Source organism: Nematostella vectensis, chromosome 8, assembly GCF_932526225.1.
Source record: "Nematostella vectensis chromosome 8, jaNemVect1.1, whole genome shotgun sequence".
Lineage (NCBI taxonomy): Eukaryota > Metazoa > Cnidaria > Anthozoa > Actiniaria > Edwardsiidae > Nematostella > Nematostella vectensis.
Window position 1 is genome coordinate 12,799,134 of NC_064041.1, and position 15,837 is coordinate 12,814,970.

Below are 15,837 nucleotides of genomic sequence, written 5' to 3' on the forward strand. Positions count from 1 at the left end.
TGATGTACTGTATTCTTTAAAAAAGGTGTAAACTTTGTTTGATTAAGTCTTGTTTGTATCCAATGTCTCCCTGTGTTTAACTCAACCGAGAGGGACCGAGCTCTAGTAGTTCAAGATGGCGGACGAAGAAGGCGAAAAAAGAAAAGCTAAGCGCCACACAAAAAGTAAGCCATTTACTTTCTTTTGATGTTTAAAATATCGTCATTAATTGGTTATAGCAGCGTTTGTATACGTTATGATTTATCATGCGCAGAGAAAAACGCAAAAAGAAGTTCAACAGATGAACATACCGACGGCGAAGAAAGCAGGAGGTTGGTGGTGGTTTGGTTTGTTTGGTGTTTTTGCTGCGGGGTCTTAGTCTTTTGAGACATGAACAAGCATTTGTTACCAGGAATTCTCGATTACAATAGACGATTGATCATATCAATCAATTGATTATATCAGCGTTGGTACTGATCGTTAGTGATACCGCTAAAATATCATAAATCGACAGGTTGTTGTGGCCGCAATATGTGCATGCATTGATTGATTTCAAATAACAAATACTTATGGTTATTTTTGTCCATTATACAGGAATACTCTGGAAGCATCCATTAAGGCTCAGGTTGCGGCAGAGCAGCGTGCACACCAGATTGTTGAAAAACTTGTTCTAGAAGAATTTGCTACCCCAGAATATTTCCTGGAGATTGTATGTTGGTTCAGTGTTATATTTAGTTTTTGTCCTTCCTGCTCTAATAAATAAATAAAATTATTAAAATATTGAAAAGCAATAGAAAGAGGTCCTTAGAGATTAATTAAAATATAGCTTGTATAAAGATTAAAGTATACCTAGTCCTTCCAAGCACAATTAATATATGAAGCATCAGCAACCAGATTTATGTATTCATCATTATAGAAACAAACAGGTTTTGATAAAATTTCTGAACCATTTTACCCTAGACCAAGAATAGAAATACTGCTTCAGTGACCTTTAAAAAAAGTTAAAGAAAATATACAGCTTGTTTATTGAACAGTGCTGATAATAATTGTTCACAGGGAAACTACATCACCCATAGACATTATTCAGATGTTGTGACTGAAAGATTCATTATTAAGATTTGTGGATATCCACTCTGTCCAAAATCATTAATCAATGTAAGTATAACATTGTTTATTTCATGTCCTTATGTTTGATTTGATTTACAGCTCTGTGAAGTGATCTTTATGAAATCTTAGGCAAAATGACATGAAATGGTATATATGAGTTGTTATTGAAGCAATGAGTTCTATTATCTAGTGATGAATATTCTTTCAATTTGAAAAAAATATCCAAATATCAATCAACAAGATTCTTATGCATGATTTTTTTCTTTTCTCTAAGAGAAGGAAATAGTTGGAAAATGAGCATGCATACTTTCATTTCTATATAATAAAATGCATTTATTTACCAGATTCCAAAACAGACATTCAAAATCTCCACAAGGACAAATAGGGTCTACGATATTACCGAAAGAAAGGTAGGTGATAGAGGGGTTAAACATAAAACAGTAAACAAAATACAAACAACAAGAATTGTGGAAGCATAGGTCTGCCTGTCTGCCCCTCACTGATGTTGACTCCTGGCTCTGAATAGGGATCTTTCAGAGTCCATGACTTGATTCGAATTTGTGTCCCAAGTGAGTTGAAGTTATTTCTACTGTGTTTCCACTATAAACCTGACTCTACATGAATTGATGTAGAAAAACCACAGGGGATAAAATAAACTGTCTGGCTGTGACCACCTCAGTGACAGTGCTTACTAACAATACACACAAGGGGGCACTTGATTTGGGGCCTAGCTCTGTTGTGTCTCCCGCGCCAGTATACAGTAACTGGTGGAAGCTTACAGTTGTACAAAACTAAACATGCCTGTTATTTGAAATTATTTTTACATCACTAAGAAATAAATGACTGTAGTCAGTGTGGTTTAAAGATGCCTAACAGGATTCGTATTGTGGTTTAAAGATGCCTAACAGGATTCGTATTGTGGTTTAAAGATGCCTAACAGGATTCGTATTGTGGTTTAAAGATGCCTAACAGGATTCGTATTGTGGTTTAAAGATGCCTAACAGGATTCGTATTGTGGTTTAAAGATGCCTAACAGGATTCGTATTGTGGTTTAAAGATGCCTAACAGGATTTGTATTGTGGTTTAAAGATGCCTAACAGGATTTGTATTGTGGTTTAAAGATGCCTAACAGGATTCGTATTGTGGTTTAAAGATGCCTAACAGGATTCGTATTGTGGTTTAAAGATGCCTAACAGGATTCGTATTGTGGTTTAAAGATGCCTAACAGGATTCGTATTGTGGTTTAAAGATGCCTAACAGGATTCGTATTGTGGTTTAAAGATGCCTAACAGGATTCGTATTGTGGTTTAAAGATGCCTAACAGGATTCGTATTGTGGTTTAAAGATGCCTAACAGGATTTGTATTGTGGTTTAAAGATGCCTAACAGGATTTGTATTGTGGTTTAAAGATGCCTAACAGGATTCGTATTGTGGTTTAAAGATGCCTAACAGGATTCGTATTGTGGTTTAAAGATGCCTAACAGGATTCGTATTGTGGTTTAAAGATGCCTAACAGGATTCGTATTGTGGTTTAAAGATGCCTAACAGGATTCGTATTGTGGTTTAAAGATGCCTAACAGGATTCGTATTGTGGTTTAAAGATGCCTAACAGGATTCGTATTGTGGTTTAAAGATGCCTAACAGGATTCGTATTGTGGTTTAAAGATGCCTAACACGATTCGTATTGTGGTTTAAAGATGCTTAACACGATTCGTATTGTGGTTTAAAGATGCCTAACACGATTCGTATTGTGGTTTAAAGATGCCTAACAGGATTCGTATTGTGGTTTAAAGATGCCTAACAGGATTCGTATTGTGGTTTAAAGATGCCTAACAGGATTCGTATTGTGGTTTAAAGATGCCTAACAGGATTCGTATTGTGGTTTAAAGATGCCTAACAGGATTTGTATTGTGGTTTAAAGATGTCTAACAGGATTCGTATTGTGGTTTAAAGATGCCTAACAGGATTCGTATTGTGGTTTAAAGATGCCTAACAGGATTCGTATTGTGGTTTAAAGATGCCTAACAGGATTTGTATTGTGGTTTAAAGATGCCTAACAGGATTCGTATTGTGGTTTAAAGATGCCTAACAGGATTCGTATTGTGGTTTAAAGATGCCTAACAGGATTCGTATTGTGGTTTAAAGATGCCTAACAGGATTCGTATTGTGGTTTAAAGATGCCTAACAGGATTCGTATTGTGGTTTAAAGATGCCTAACAGGATTCGTATTGTGGTTTAAAGATGCCTAACAGGATTCGTATTGTGGTTTAAAGATGCCTAACAGGATTCGTATTGTGGTTTAAAGATGCCTAACAGGATTCGTATTGTGGTTTAAAGATGCCTAACACGATTCGTATTGTGGTTTAAAGATGCCTAACAGGATTCGTATTGTGGTTTAAAGATGCCTAACAGGATTCGTATTGTGGTTTAAAGATGCCTAACACGATTCGTATTGTGGTTTAAAGATGCCTAACACGATTCGTATTGTGGTTTAAAGATGCCTAACAGGATTCGTATTGTGGTTTAAAGATGCCTAACACGATTCGTATTGTGGTTTAAAGATGCCTAACACGATTCGTATTGTGGTTTAAAGATGCCTAACAGGATTCGTATTGTGGTTTAAAGATGCCTAACAGGATTCGTATTGTGGTTTAAAGATGCCTAACAGGATTCGTATTGTGGTTTAAAGATGCCTAACAGGATTCGTATTGTGGTTTAAAGATGCCTAACACGATTCGTATTGTGGTTTAAAGATGCCTAACAGGATTCGTATTGTGGTTTAAAGATGCCTAACACGATTCGTATTGTGGTTTAAAGATGCCTAACAGGATTCGTATTGTGGTTTAAAGATGCCTAACAGGATTCGTATTGTGGTTTAAAGATGCCTAACAGGATTCGTATTGTGGTTTCTATTTGCAGTGTTTTTGCAGCAACACCTGCTACAAAGCCTCAAAATTTTATGAATCACAACTTGACGAGTCACCTATATGGACAAGGAGTCGTGCAGGGTATGATGTATATTATTGTGTGAAATGAAAGTTTTGTTAGAATCGAGGAACAAATAAAATAAACATTTGGATACTCCCACAGACTAGTTACAGTATTGTTTTATAAAAACAATGCCATCTTAAAAATACAGTAGCGATGCAATCTTAAAAAGTACCTGACTGTGCCAATCACAAAAAAATATAGTATTACATGATGACTTCATCATTCACGCTAAAGAAAAGAGGCATAGCTGTCCCAAACATTGTGTTCTCATGCTACTATGGCACTAATATATGTTTTTTATTATTTTTAGTTTGAAAGAGTTCACCCTGTTATGTGGAAACAAAACTTCAATCAGGTTGGTGCAGTGATACTGATTGTGTGCTTTTAATTCACCTAATTGAATTTCGTACTGCTGGGACTAGTTAGGTACATATGTTGTAGATTGCCAATTCTTGATGATTTTGTCTGTGATTTTTTAGTCCTGGAAATGTCATACTTGGAAGTGGATCTCTTGCAGCTGAAACCATGAACAGGTAACATTTAATTGTACTCCTAGCACTGTTTTAGAGTTTAACTGACTAAAGTTAACTGCCAAACATTAATAGACAATAATACACCCAAGCAGGGTCTTTGCAAGGTAAAGCTGCAATGAATCATTTGGTCCCTGAGCTGCTAAGGTCAATTGTACTTGGCACTCAATTGGCACATACTGTAATTATTCGGATAAGTTCCCTCCCTTAATTAAGCGCCCCTCCCAAATAAACGCCACCCCTGGAACTCGAATTTTGCCCCCTCCTCAATAGTGCCCCCCTTTCCTCACACTAAAAAGATCTCAACGAAAGCACCACTTGAATGGTGTAAATCTTAATTTTATGTAGCTCGCATTGATATTCTCACATTACAACACAGGTCAACTTGATTATCATCTTCAACTTCTTGTTCTGCAAATTTTTTTTCTCGATCAATTCAAAAGCTTGTATTTGCTCCTCTCCAATAAGCGCCTCCCCCCCTAAAGACCCAAAAATTCAATAAGCCTTAGACGGTTATTCGAATCCTATGGTATATTATTTTAAAAAAAGAGTGAATAAAGAATCTATAAAGCCAAAGTAGTATGAGAAGAAAATTGTAAAAGAAAAAAGATAACTAATTGCATTTTATTTTTATTTTCTTATAACCAGCCCTAAAGGTGAAGTAACCACAAATATTGGGTATGGTAAAGAAGCGACTGATGGAGATTGCGTGACTGATGATCACATGATCGGCGTGAAGCATGATAATGATGACGCTACAGCGCAGGTGTCAAATGCATTTGATAAGTTATCTTTGTCATCTGAAGTTGGCCCCAGGACAATGAGTAAGATTGAAATAAAGGAAAAATCTGTTGGGCAAGATCAACAGTATATTGAAAAGATGTCAACTGAAGAAACTAGAAAGACTCGTTCTGTGAATTACAACGAAAATAGCGTGACATCTGTCGATCCATCATGTGTGACGTCAATGAATTCATTTGACAATAAATCGACTAGCGTCACGTCACACAGTGACCTCTTGACTACTTGCGTGACAATGCATGATGCGGGCATATCACGCGATGACCTCTCGTCTACTAGCGTGACATGGGGAGGAGCCATGCATACGGAAAGCACTACCTCTCAGGCATTCTTGGACTCGGTCAAGGAAATCTTCTTGCAGTGGTGGACCGAGAGGAGCATATCGTTCATGGCGACATCAAGCAGAACTTGCGAAGAGAAAGGTACGTGTGTTAGTGCCCCCTGCAGGATTCCTCATGGATACTTTGCTCAGGTTTCACTCAGCTATTTTCTGGGGAAGATTCGGGCTCCACTATCAATTATATGTGTATTTATTATTATTATTTTTTTTTTGGGGGGGGCATCCTATTTTGTATGTCTCATGTTTATCACCCACTTCATAAGAAAATTTGCCAGAATTGCTCATTTTAAAAGGTTAAAAATCAGGTTTCCGTTTAAATCAAGTATCGAAAATTGGAGGAATTATTGTTGGGATATAACGCTACTATACTAACTTGTCAATTCGTCAAAATAAGCAAAAGAGAATTTCGTGTCACGTTCTCTTTAAGAAGAATGTTCATCATAATTTATAGATCTTGACTTATCTATTAAAACCACGACTGAAAAAAGTGTCCGTTATATAGAGGCTGAGATCGTTATCTTGGTCCGTTATATCGAGACTGGTGGTCCGTTAAACGATAGTGTCACTGTATGTGAAGCAGAACCTACCCAGTGTTTCTAATGCTTTCATAACAGAGCAAATCAGGAGAACTCCGAATTTTACAGAACTCAAATGTGCAGCAAAATAAAGGAGCCATTAAGAAACTTTGACAAAAACGTTTCTATACACATGGCAACCAAGACTACAGACCCTTTTCGAGAGAAGTGTTCATTCTTTTGGATCCTTATAATCCCGATTGAAATAGAGAACGCACTAGCTTCTATTATACATCTATTATTTGCCTTTTTACCGGAGTGAATTAACTCTTCTATCGCTGATTTTCTTCACTATTATCAGAAGAAAAGGGTTCTACCTTTGAAGAGAAAGCCTTGCACTTCATTACTCATGCCGAGAACAGTGATAGCGAGGAAGATGAGGACACAACTCTGCCAAAAAAAGAGAACTCCACAACAAGCGAAGTAAATAATATTGTAGTGTATAACTGCGGATTTTGGCCGCGGTTTTATGAATATAACGTTACCGCGGTCAACGCGGCCGACCGCGTTTTCCCTCAGAACCGCGGTTTGCGGAAAATCTTGGACGCGGTCGCCGCGGTTTTGCCGCGGAAAATGTTGCAGTAATTTCGAACAGCACTCTTTAAGCCCAGATCAATAAATGGACTCTTAGCAAAATAATATTATTTTGTCAGGGAGGGCTTGGGGTAAGCTTTACACTTGTTCCTTTTATTTGTAAGCAGGGCAGACCCCTTTTTGATTTTTTGAGAATCTCATGGGAGCGGATGGGAGACATTCGCTAGTCTTAGGTTGCGTTAGGGATTGGGTCGAGCGAACGGCATTCTGGGGCGACTCTAGGTGACACTGTTTAACATGACGTCGAATGATGCCAATGTTGATGGAAAGCAATCTCCCACGGACGTGGATTGGGGCCGAGTCTGCTTATAATAAGTTAATTATGATGAAATGAAAAATGGTTGGAAAATTTCATTCAGCATACAACAAAGACAGGAATGGTCTCCCTTACTCCTGTTACTCGTATGGGTACATAAGGTGAAAGACGCAACTCTTTCGTCATATGGCCGTCATCTTGTTTTATGATGCTCGTTTCCGAAGATGTTTATTCGGAAGTTTCCGACTGAGAGGTTGGGTATGACCGCTGGGAGGCCGCGGACTCGACAACAAGTTACGTCTGTGGGAAATTGCTTTTGATGTTGTGAATTTAACTAACAAAAATATCCTGGGAAAAGAATTGCCAAAACCTACCATTTTTTAGTTTTTATTCAGTCTTTCATCTTAGAATTGCGTCCCCTAAAATAGTCCCAGCATGCTGTTCGCTCATCCTCGATCCAATCCCCCACGCAACGTAAGAATAGCAAATAGCCGGCCGCCTGCTGCCTACCCGAGGAACTGGAGCACCAGTACCAGATTAGAAATAAACTACGGATTGTGTTTGTGTGGGCTCGGACATGTTCCAGCGATAATTACCGAGTAGAGAACTTTCTTTTACTTCAAATTGTTTGTATCTAGGTTCGCCCATGTGTGCTACCTCCAATTGATAGCAAGTCGCAGCAAGTGATAAGAAAGAGGATAGTACTGCAGACGCTGAATAGGGTGTACGTTGAGCCCCGTTTGATATTATAAATTAAAGGCTATCTGTCAGCCTCTCCAGTTTTGTTGTTTACCTTGGCTTTTTAAATTGCAAAATAACCATCCAAACAAACAGCTTCGTCTTTAGTATGACGAATTCACTTGACACAATGACAAAGGGATTACAGTTATGCCGATGCTAAGGGATTCCTTGTACAGGCTGCTCGGATGACAAAAGGCGGCTGACATAGCTCCTTGGTGACTAGAATTATAACAAAGAAATCAACAGTAAAAACAACAACTTAAATAACAATAACAATAACAATGTTATAGAGCATCATAAACAGTAGCAACAACACCTGAAATAACAATGATAAATAGTAGTGTGATCAAAAACAGTAACATTAACACCTGAAATAACAATAACAACAATGCGATAGAGCATCAAAAACAGTAACATTAACACCTGAAATAACAATAACAACAATGCGATAGAGCATCAAAAACAGTAACATTAACAAATAACAATAACAACAGTGTAATAGAGCATCAAAAACAGTAACATTAACACCTGAAATAACAATAACAACAATGCGAAAGAGCATCAAAAACAGTAACATTAATACCTGAAATAACAATAACAACAATGCGATAGAGCATCATAAACAGTAACAACACCTGAAATAACAATAACAACAATGCGATAGAGCATCAAAAACAGTAACATTAACACCTGAAATAACAATAACAACAATGCGATAGAGCATCAAAAACAGTAACATTAACAAATAACATTAACAATAATGCGATAGAGCATCAAAAACAGTAACATTAACACCTGAAATAACAATAACAACAATGCGAAAGAGCATCAAAAACAGTAACATTAACAAATAACAATAACAACAATGCGATAGAGCATCAAAAACAGTAACATTAACAAATAACAATAACAACAATGTGATAGAGCATCAAAAACAGTAACATTAACACCTGAAATAACAATAACAACAATGCGATAGAGCATCAAAAACAGTAACATTAACACCTGAAATAACAATAACAACAATGCGATAGAGCATCAAAAACAGTAACATTAACACCTGAAATAACAATAACAACAATGTGAAAGAGCATCAAAAACAGTAACATTAACACCTGAAATAACAATAACAACAATGTGAAAGAGCATCAAAAACAGTAACATTAACACCTGAAATAACAATAACAACAATGCGATAGAGCATCAAAAACAGTAACATTAACACCTGAAATAACAATAACAACAATGCGATAGAGCATCAAAAACAGTAACATTAACACCTGAAATAACAATAACAACAATGCGATAGAGCATCATAAACAGTAACATTAACACCTGAAATAACAATAACAACAATGCGATAGAGCATCATAAACAGTAACATTAACACCTGAAATAACAATAACAACAATGCGATAGAGCATCAAAAACAGTAACATTAACAAATAACAATAACAACAATGCGATAGAGCATCATAAACAGTAACATTAACACCTGAAATAACAATAACAACAATGCGATAGAGCATCAAAAACAGTAACATTAACACCTGAAATAACAATAACAACAATGTGAAAGAGCATCAAAAACAGTAACATTAACACCTGAAATAACAATAACAACAATGCGATAGAGCATCAAAAACAGTAACATTAACACCTGAAATAACAATAACAACAATGTGATAGAGCATCAAAAACAGTAACATTAACACCTGAAATAACAATAACAACAATGTGAAAGAGCATCAAAAACAGTGACATTAACACCTGAAATAACAATAACAACAATGCGATAGAGCATCATAAACAGTAACATTAACACCTGAAATAACAATAACGACAATGCGATAGAGCATCAAAAACAGTAACATTAACACCTGAAATAACAATAACAACAATGCGATAGAGCATCACAAACAGTAACATTAACACCTGAAATAACAATAACAACAATGCGATAGAGCATCAAAAACAGTAACATTAACACCTGAAATAACAATAACAACAATGCGATAGAGCATCAAAAACAGTAACATTAACAAATAACAATAACAACAATGCGATAGAGCATCAAAAACAGTAACATTAACACCTGAAATAACAATAACAACAATGTGAAAGAGCATCAAAAACAGTAACATTAACACCTGAAATAACAATAACAATAACAACAATGCGAAAGAGCATCAAAAACAGTAACATTAACACCTGAAATAACAATAACAACAATGCGATAGAGCATCAAAAACAGTAACATTAACACCTGAAATAACAATAACAATAACAACAATGCGATAGAGCATCAAAAACAGTAACATTAACACCTGAAATAACAATAACAACAACGCGATAGAGCATCAAAAACAGTAACATTAACACCTGAAATAACAATAACAACAATGCGATAGAGCATCAAAAACAGTAACATTAACACCTGAAATAACAATAACAACAATGCGATAGAGCATCAAAAACAGTAACATTAACACCTGAAATAACAATAACAACAATGCGATAGAGCATCAAAAACAGTAACATTAACAAATAACAATAACAACAATGCGATAGAGCATCAAAAACAGTAACATTAACACCTGAAATAACAATAACAACAATGTGAAAGAGCATCAAAAACAGTAACATTAACACCTGAAATAACAATAACAATAACAACAATGCGAAAGAGCATCAAAAACAGTAACATTAACACCTGAAATAACAATAACAACAATGCGATAGAGCATCAAAAACAGTAACATTAACACCTGAAATAACAATAACAATAACAACAACGCGATAGAGCATCAAAAACAGTAACATTAACACCTGAAATAACAATAACAACAATGCGATAGAGCATCAAAAACAGTAACATTAACACCTGAAATAACAATAACAACAATGCGATAGAGCATCAAAAACAGTAACATTAACACCTGAAATAACAATAACAACAATGCGATAGAGCATCAAAAGCAGTAACATTAACAAATAACAATAACAATAATGCGATAGAGCATCAAAAACAGTAACATTAACACCTGAAATAACAATAACAACAGTGCGATAGAGCATCAAAAACAGTAACAACACCTGAAATAACAATAACAACAATGCGATAGAGCATCAAAAACTGTAACATTAACACCTGAAATAACAATAACAACAATGCGATAGAGCATCAAAAACAGTAACATTAACAAATAACAATAACAACAATGCGATAGAGCATCAAAAACAGTAACATTAACACCTGAAATAACAATAACAACAATGCGATAGAGCATCAAAAACAGTAACATTAACAAATAACAATAACAACAATGCGATAGAGCATCAAAAACAGTAACATTAACACCTGAAATAACAATAACAACAACTCGATAGAGCATCAAAAACAGTAACATTAACACCTGAAATAACAATAACAACAATGCGATAGAGCATCAAAAACAGTAACAACACCTGAAATAACAATAACAACAATGCGATAGAGCATCAAAAACAGTAACATTAACACCTGAAATAACAATAACAACAATGCGATAGAGCATCAAAAACAGTGACGTTAACAAATAACAATAACAATAATGCGATAGAGCATAAAAAACAGTAACATTAACACCTGAAATAACAATAACAACAATGCGAAAGAGCATCAAAAACAGTAACATTAACACCTGAAATAACAATAACAACAATGCGATAGAGCATCAAAAACAGTAACAACACCTGAAATAACAATAACAACAATGCGATAGAGCATCAAAAACAGTAACATTAACACCTGAAATAACAATAACAACAATGCGATAGAGCATCAAAAACAGTGACGTTAACAAATAACAATAACAATAATGCGATAGAGCATAAAAAACAGTAATAAGAATAATAGTATGTAAACAGCATTTTGATTGAAACAGAACAACTTCCCAGAAATGATAACAATTATTATTATCATAATACCGGTAACAAAGACAACAAATGCAAAACAAACAAAACGATGATGACACAACTACTGCAAAACAAGTAATAATGATAATAATTATGATGATAATAATGATAATGATAATAAAGACGAAATTACAACCCGATAAACTACATACCGGTAAAATATTCACAGTGCATGTGTAAGTAGACGTAAGTAAGATATAGTCAATGTTTTGATTTGCTTCAATTTTCTTTAAGGCTGCCAGAATTTCTTCATAGCCTCGGCGTCACTGTCAGTGACATATCTTCAGACCTTGCGCAACTCGTAAAGACATTTCGGTATGTTCAGAAGGTTTGGTGATTTAATAAGGCCACCTCGTTAGAAGATTTGGTGATTTGGTATCGAAATTCCCGATAAACCCGGAAACCCGGAAAGTCACCCGGTAAGCCCCCGATAAACTTTACGGGTGTTTCTCAAAACGCCCGTTATTGTCGGGCCCGGAAAAAATCCCGGTAACTTATGGGAGCTCAAGAGCTCCCGTTAACTTTCCGGGAATTACTTTTAATGCGATAATTGATATCCAAAACGATGTTTTCCTTAATATTTTCAGCTGAATTTATAGAATTTTGCTATTCGTCTAGAATTGGCCAAGTTGAACTAAACAATTTGGTGCTATATTTTCCGATTAAATCTCGCCATTCTCAAGTTGTGTCGAGTCGTAGTGAATTTTCATCACTTGAGGAAACCATATCACTGCCCCGAAAGAAGTGGGCCAATCACGGCTAACATCATTTATGGGATTCCCTACCAGCCAATCAGGTTTCTTTTCTGTCAAATGATTTGACATGTAGCCGTCACCGTGCGCCTAAAAAAATGTAAACAACTTTGCGAAGGTATTGGAAGTTTGCTACAAAATGAGACTTTATCTACTTGTTCTTTGTCTTTTTTTTTCGAAAAGTGCCGATGCCACAGCAGTGTTTGGGTTACCAGTTGTCTACAAACATCGACAAATCTACGATTTTTATTGATATTCAATAATTATTTAGCCAATCTTTTCATTAACTCTGAAAATTATAATTTGCTTATCGGGAACCCGCAAACCACCGGAACACTACCGCTAGCCTTGAGAAACGCTCTTCCTCGCCCGGAAAGGTATCCCGAAAACTCTCCCGGTACCCTAACGGGCCCGGATATTACCGGGAGTTTTGAGAAACGACCCCCAGGCCCGTAGCAAGGACCTTGAGAGGGGGGGGGGGGGGGAGTACGTACCCATTTAGAGGACCTTTTCTCTTAGGAAGCTCGCCATAGCTCGTAATGGTACTCAATTTTCCTTCATTAGAGCGGACCTTCTAGTCGAGTGGGGTGGTTCTTCCGAACCCCCCGAATCCCCCCTGGCTACCGGCTTGATGTCCCTTCTGCTTTGTGGTAAAGACGCCCAATGTAGTTCCTGTATTTCTCTTTCGCAGTTTGCTGAGCCAGAATACGATGCTAAAGACTCTGCAGTGGAACGTCGTGGCAGTTGTTCTCATTCTCATGTGAGTAGCTCTGAGTCGCCTTGTTAAAATTTTATGAATAGAAATACTACAGACAAGCTGGGTGGTCTGCGTATATAGGCGTGGTGGAAGGCAGCGAAATAAATCAACACTCCGATGAACGGTTACTGCGCGAAATGTCAGCTAAAATACTCTGTGGTCACAGAGGCGTCAAACATACACTTCACCTTTGTGTTGATTTGTTTCCATTGAAATAGGTCTAACGCGGAGGACCTAGTTTGTTTACTTTATACAGGCCCGTGACCAGGATTTTTCTGGGAGGGGGGGGGGGGGGGTGCCAAATCCGAAAAAGCGGACCCAATTTTTCCGGGGGAGAGGGGATGGTGAGGGCGTGCGTTTTTTGTATAAAATCTGACCACCCCGGAAAGAACAAAAGGGATTTTCTTCTGGCATTGCAGTATCTCCACGCGACGTTTATTATTGCATGAATTATAGATTTATGACATACCAGAGTGAATTTCAATTATTTTCGAGCTTCTCAAAATAACACGCTCATCCTTGCAAGTGCCACTATCATTTTCTCTAACGTGCCCGAGTTCAAACCCAATTTAGAAACTAGACTAGTTGTGTGGCCAAATCACTAGCTCGGGCGACAGTATTTTTTAATATAAAAGGTTTGAGTAAAACAATGTAATCTTGCTATGCCCTGGGACTTAAAGGCCGAGTTAAGTATGATAACCTCGTGATGTATTCAGATTCATTCTGTCTGAGTTTTAATCAAATGATCTAAAACATTTTGACCAGGCTCCGACATCGGAACAAGATAATCAAAGAGAGACTTGAGACAACACCCGATCCAAAGAGCGCTTTGCTTAAGGGACTGGGACTGGCGAATGAAGAATTCGATCCGTTTTTTCTCGCCTTGGAAAAGAAATTACTTGACAAGGGACATTCTTTGACTGATCACCAATCCACTTCTGACATACCACGTACTCAGACACACAAGGTCGAGCAGGAACTGGGCACTGCATTGCACGAGCGTCGTGAACATGGAAATGTTGGGACGTTTGTGGAATTCAGAATTGAAAATAGTGCTCGGACACAAAAAACTGAGGAAAAACCGGTAACTAGGCATAAAAAGGGAGAAGATGATTGGCCAATGGGCATTAATCATGGTAGCGCATGCGTGGAAAAATACAGTGAAATGGAAGATTTGGATTAACAGGGATTTTACAGCCTAGTCTATGAAGCCACTCTCGGGGGCGTCGCGCGATACATGTCGCCTGCAAGTCTCCTAGTTTAGCCACCCAGAGAGACATGGTAGCACGCGCAGAATCTTGTAGCCGCGACAAAGAAATGTTTCTCTACAAAATTTGTCGCGCACTACATGTTTTTTGCGGTGGCTAAACTAGGAACATTAAGGAGACGTGTCGCACGCTCCATGTCGCGCTCGACATGTCGCCTCGTTTAGCCAGGCCTTTAGAGTAAAAAAATATATATTTGCGTAAAAGCGACATTTGCTACAGGTAGAACGAGTCCACACTTAGCTATGTTACCATGGCATTGTTGTCAAACCTTTCTTTACTGGTTGGAAGAATAATGTTGAACTGAACGTTACTTAGATATTACACTCCCATTTAAATAATATATTGTCCTTCTTAAGTAAATTGTACTACTTGTGGAAAATTGAATAATACTATTGTGTATAAACTACTGACTACATATTTGTACTGATGTGCTGAGAAACATTTTATAACATTTTCCATTTTGCTGTTTTGTTTGTATTTTCGTTTTATCTTCTGCGGGCTGCAAACTGACTTTAGCGTTGAGCCATAGTGATTCTTGCTTCTCGTGATACTCTTGCTTTGTTTAAAAAGAAAATTGATTATAATTTACCCTTTTTTCATAGCCATTTAGTAACACAATTGTTGTTGCTTGTTTACACCTTTAAAAAATGGGATAGAACCCGGATGAACTGATTCGCATTTCGTTTGTGGCGGTGGAGCCGGTAAGACATTCTTTGGGTCAAAAGAATACAAAAATAATCCAAATCGCATACTTTTTTGTTGCAATAATTCAAGTGTTGTTTTTTTTAGACAATTTTTCTACGACTTTTTGTCAGAACGACTTTTTTTCCTGTCTGGAAATAATTATATTGATGAGAAAAATGTTTATGAATATTCAATTCCCTCGTCATGGACATAACAAGCTAATAGGTGGGGTCGGTTTGGTTTCTTCTTTAGCCATAAAGCAAAAAACTGGAACGATTTCTTTGAGCGGAAAGTCAGCATAAAGGGAAAAATAAGACTAAGTGTGCACTAAAACTCACTTTGCATTCAATGTTCCAACATGGTTTTCCTTTGCGTAAGGTATTTTTCAAACAATTAGGAGTTTTTAAGACCTGTTCACTGAATTATTCACGAGTCCATCAGGTTTGGGCATGAACACAATCGCTGTGTTGCGCAAGTGCGAATAAATAGTTCGTCATTGGGGGGT

The 15,837-nt window shown here is 36.9% G+C and overlaps 1 protein-coding gene and 1 long non-coding RNA gene across 4 annotated transcripts; one reads left to right on the top strand and one right to left on the bottom strand.

Annotated features, from left to right (window-relative positions):
- Positions 1 to 92: 92 nt before the first annotated feature.
- Positions 93 to 15,106, top strand: LOC5516229 (putative RNA polymerase II subunit B1 CTD phosphatase RPAP2). Of its 3 annotated transcripts, none has more exons than XM_001636318.3 (14): positions 93 to 164; positions 254 to 311; positions 574 to 688; positions 1,036 to 1,134; positions 1,431 to 1,496; positions 4,006 to 4,094; positions 4,388 to 4,432; positions 4,557 to 4,610; positions 5,256 to 5,830; positions 6,625 to 6,746; positions 7,812 to 7,897; positions 12,106 to 12,186; positions 13,315 to 13,383; positions 14,146 to 15,106. In XM_001636318.3, exons 1-14 carry the CDS (start codon positions 116 to 118, stop codon positions 14,561 to 14,563), a joined length of 1,926 nt encoding a protein of 641 aa, XP_001636368.2. In that variant the 5' UTR covers positions 93 to 115; the 3' UTR covers positions 14,564 to 15,106. The 3 variants fall into 3 exon arrangements, with proteins under 3 accessions (XP_001636368.2, XP_032241965.2, XP_032241966.2); XM_032386074.2 differs by having other exon boundaries at positions 6,628 to 6,746; XM_032386075.2 differs by lacking the exons at positions 93 to 164; positions 254 to 311; positions 1,036 to 1,134 and adding an exon at positions 1,186 to 1,233.
- Positions 15,107 to 15,144: 38 nt separating this feature from the next.
- On the bottom strand, positions 15,145 to 15,752 carry LOC116620306. Its single transcript, XR_004297122.2, has 2 exons — positions 15,671 to 15,752; positions 15,145 to 15,204 (listed from the first exon to the last, which is right to left on the bottom strand). It is a non-coding gene; the product is annotated as an uncharacterized LOC116620306 (long non-coding RNA).
- Between the last annotated feature and the right edge of the window lie 85 nt (positions 15,753 to 15,837).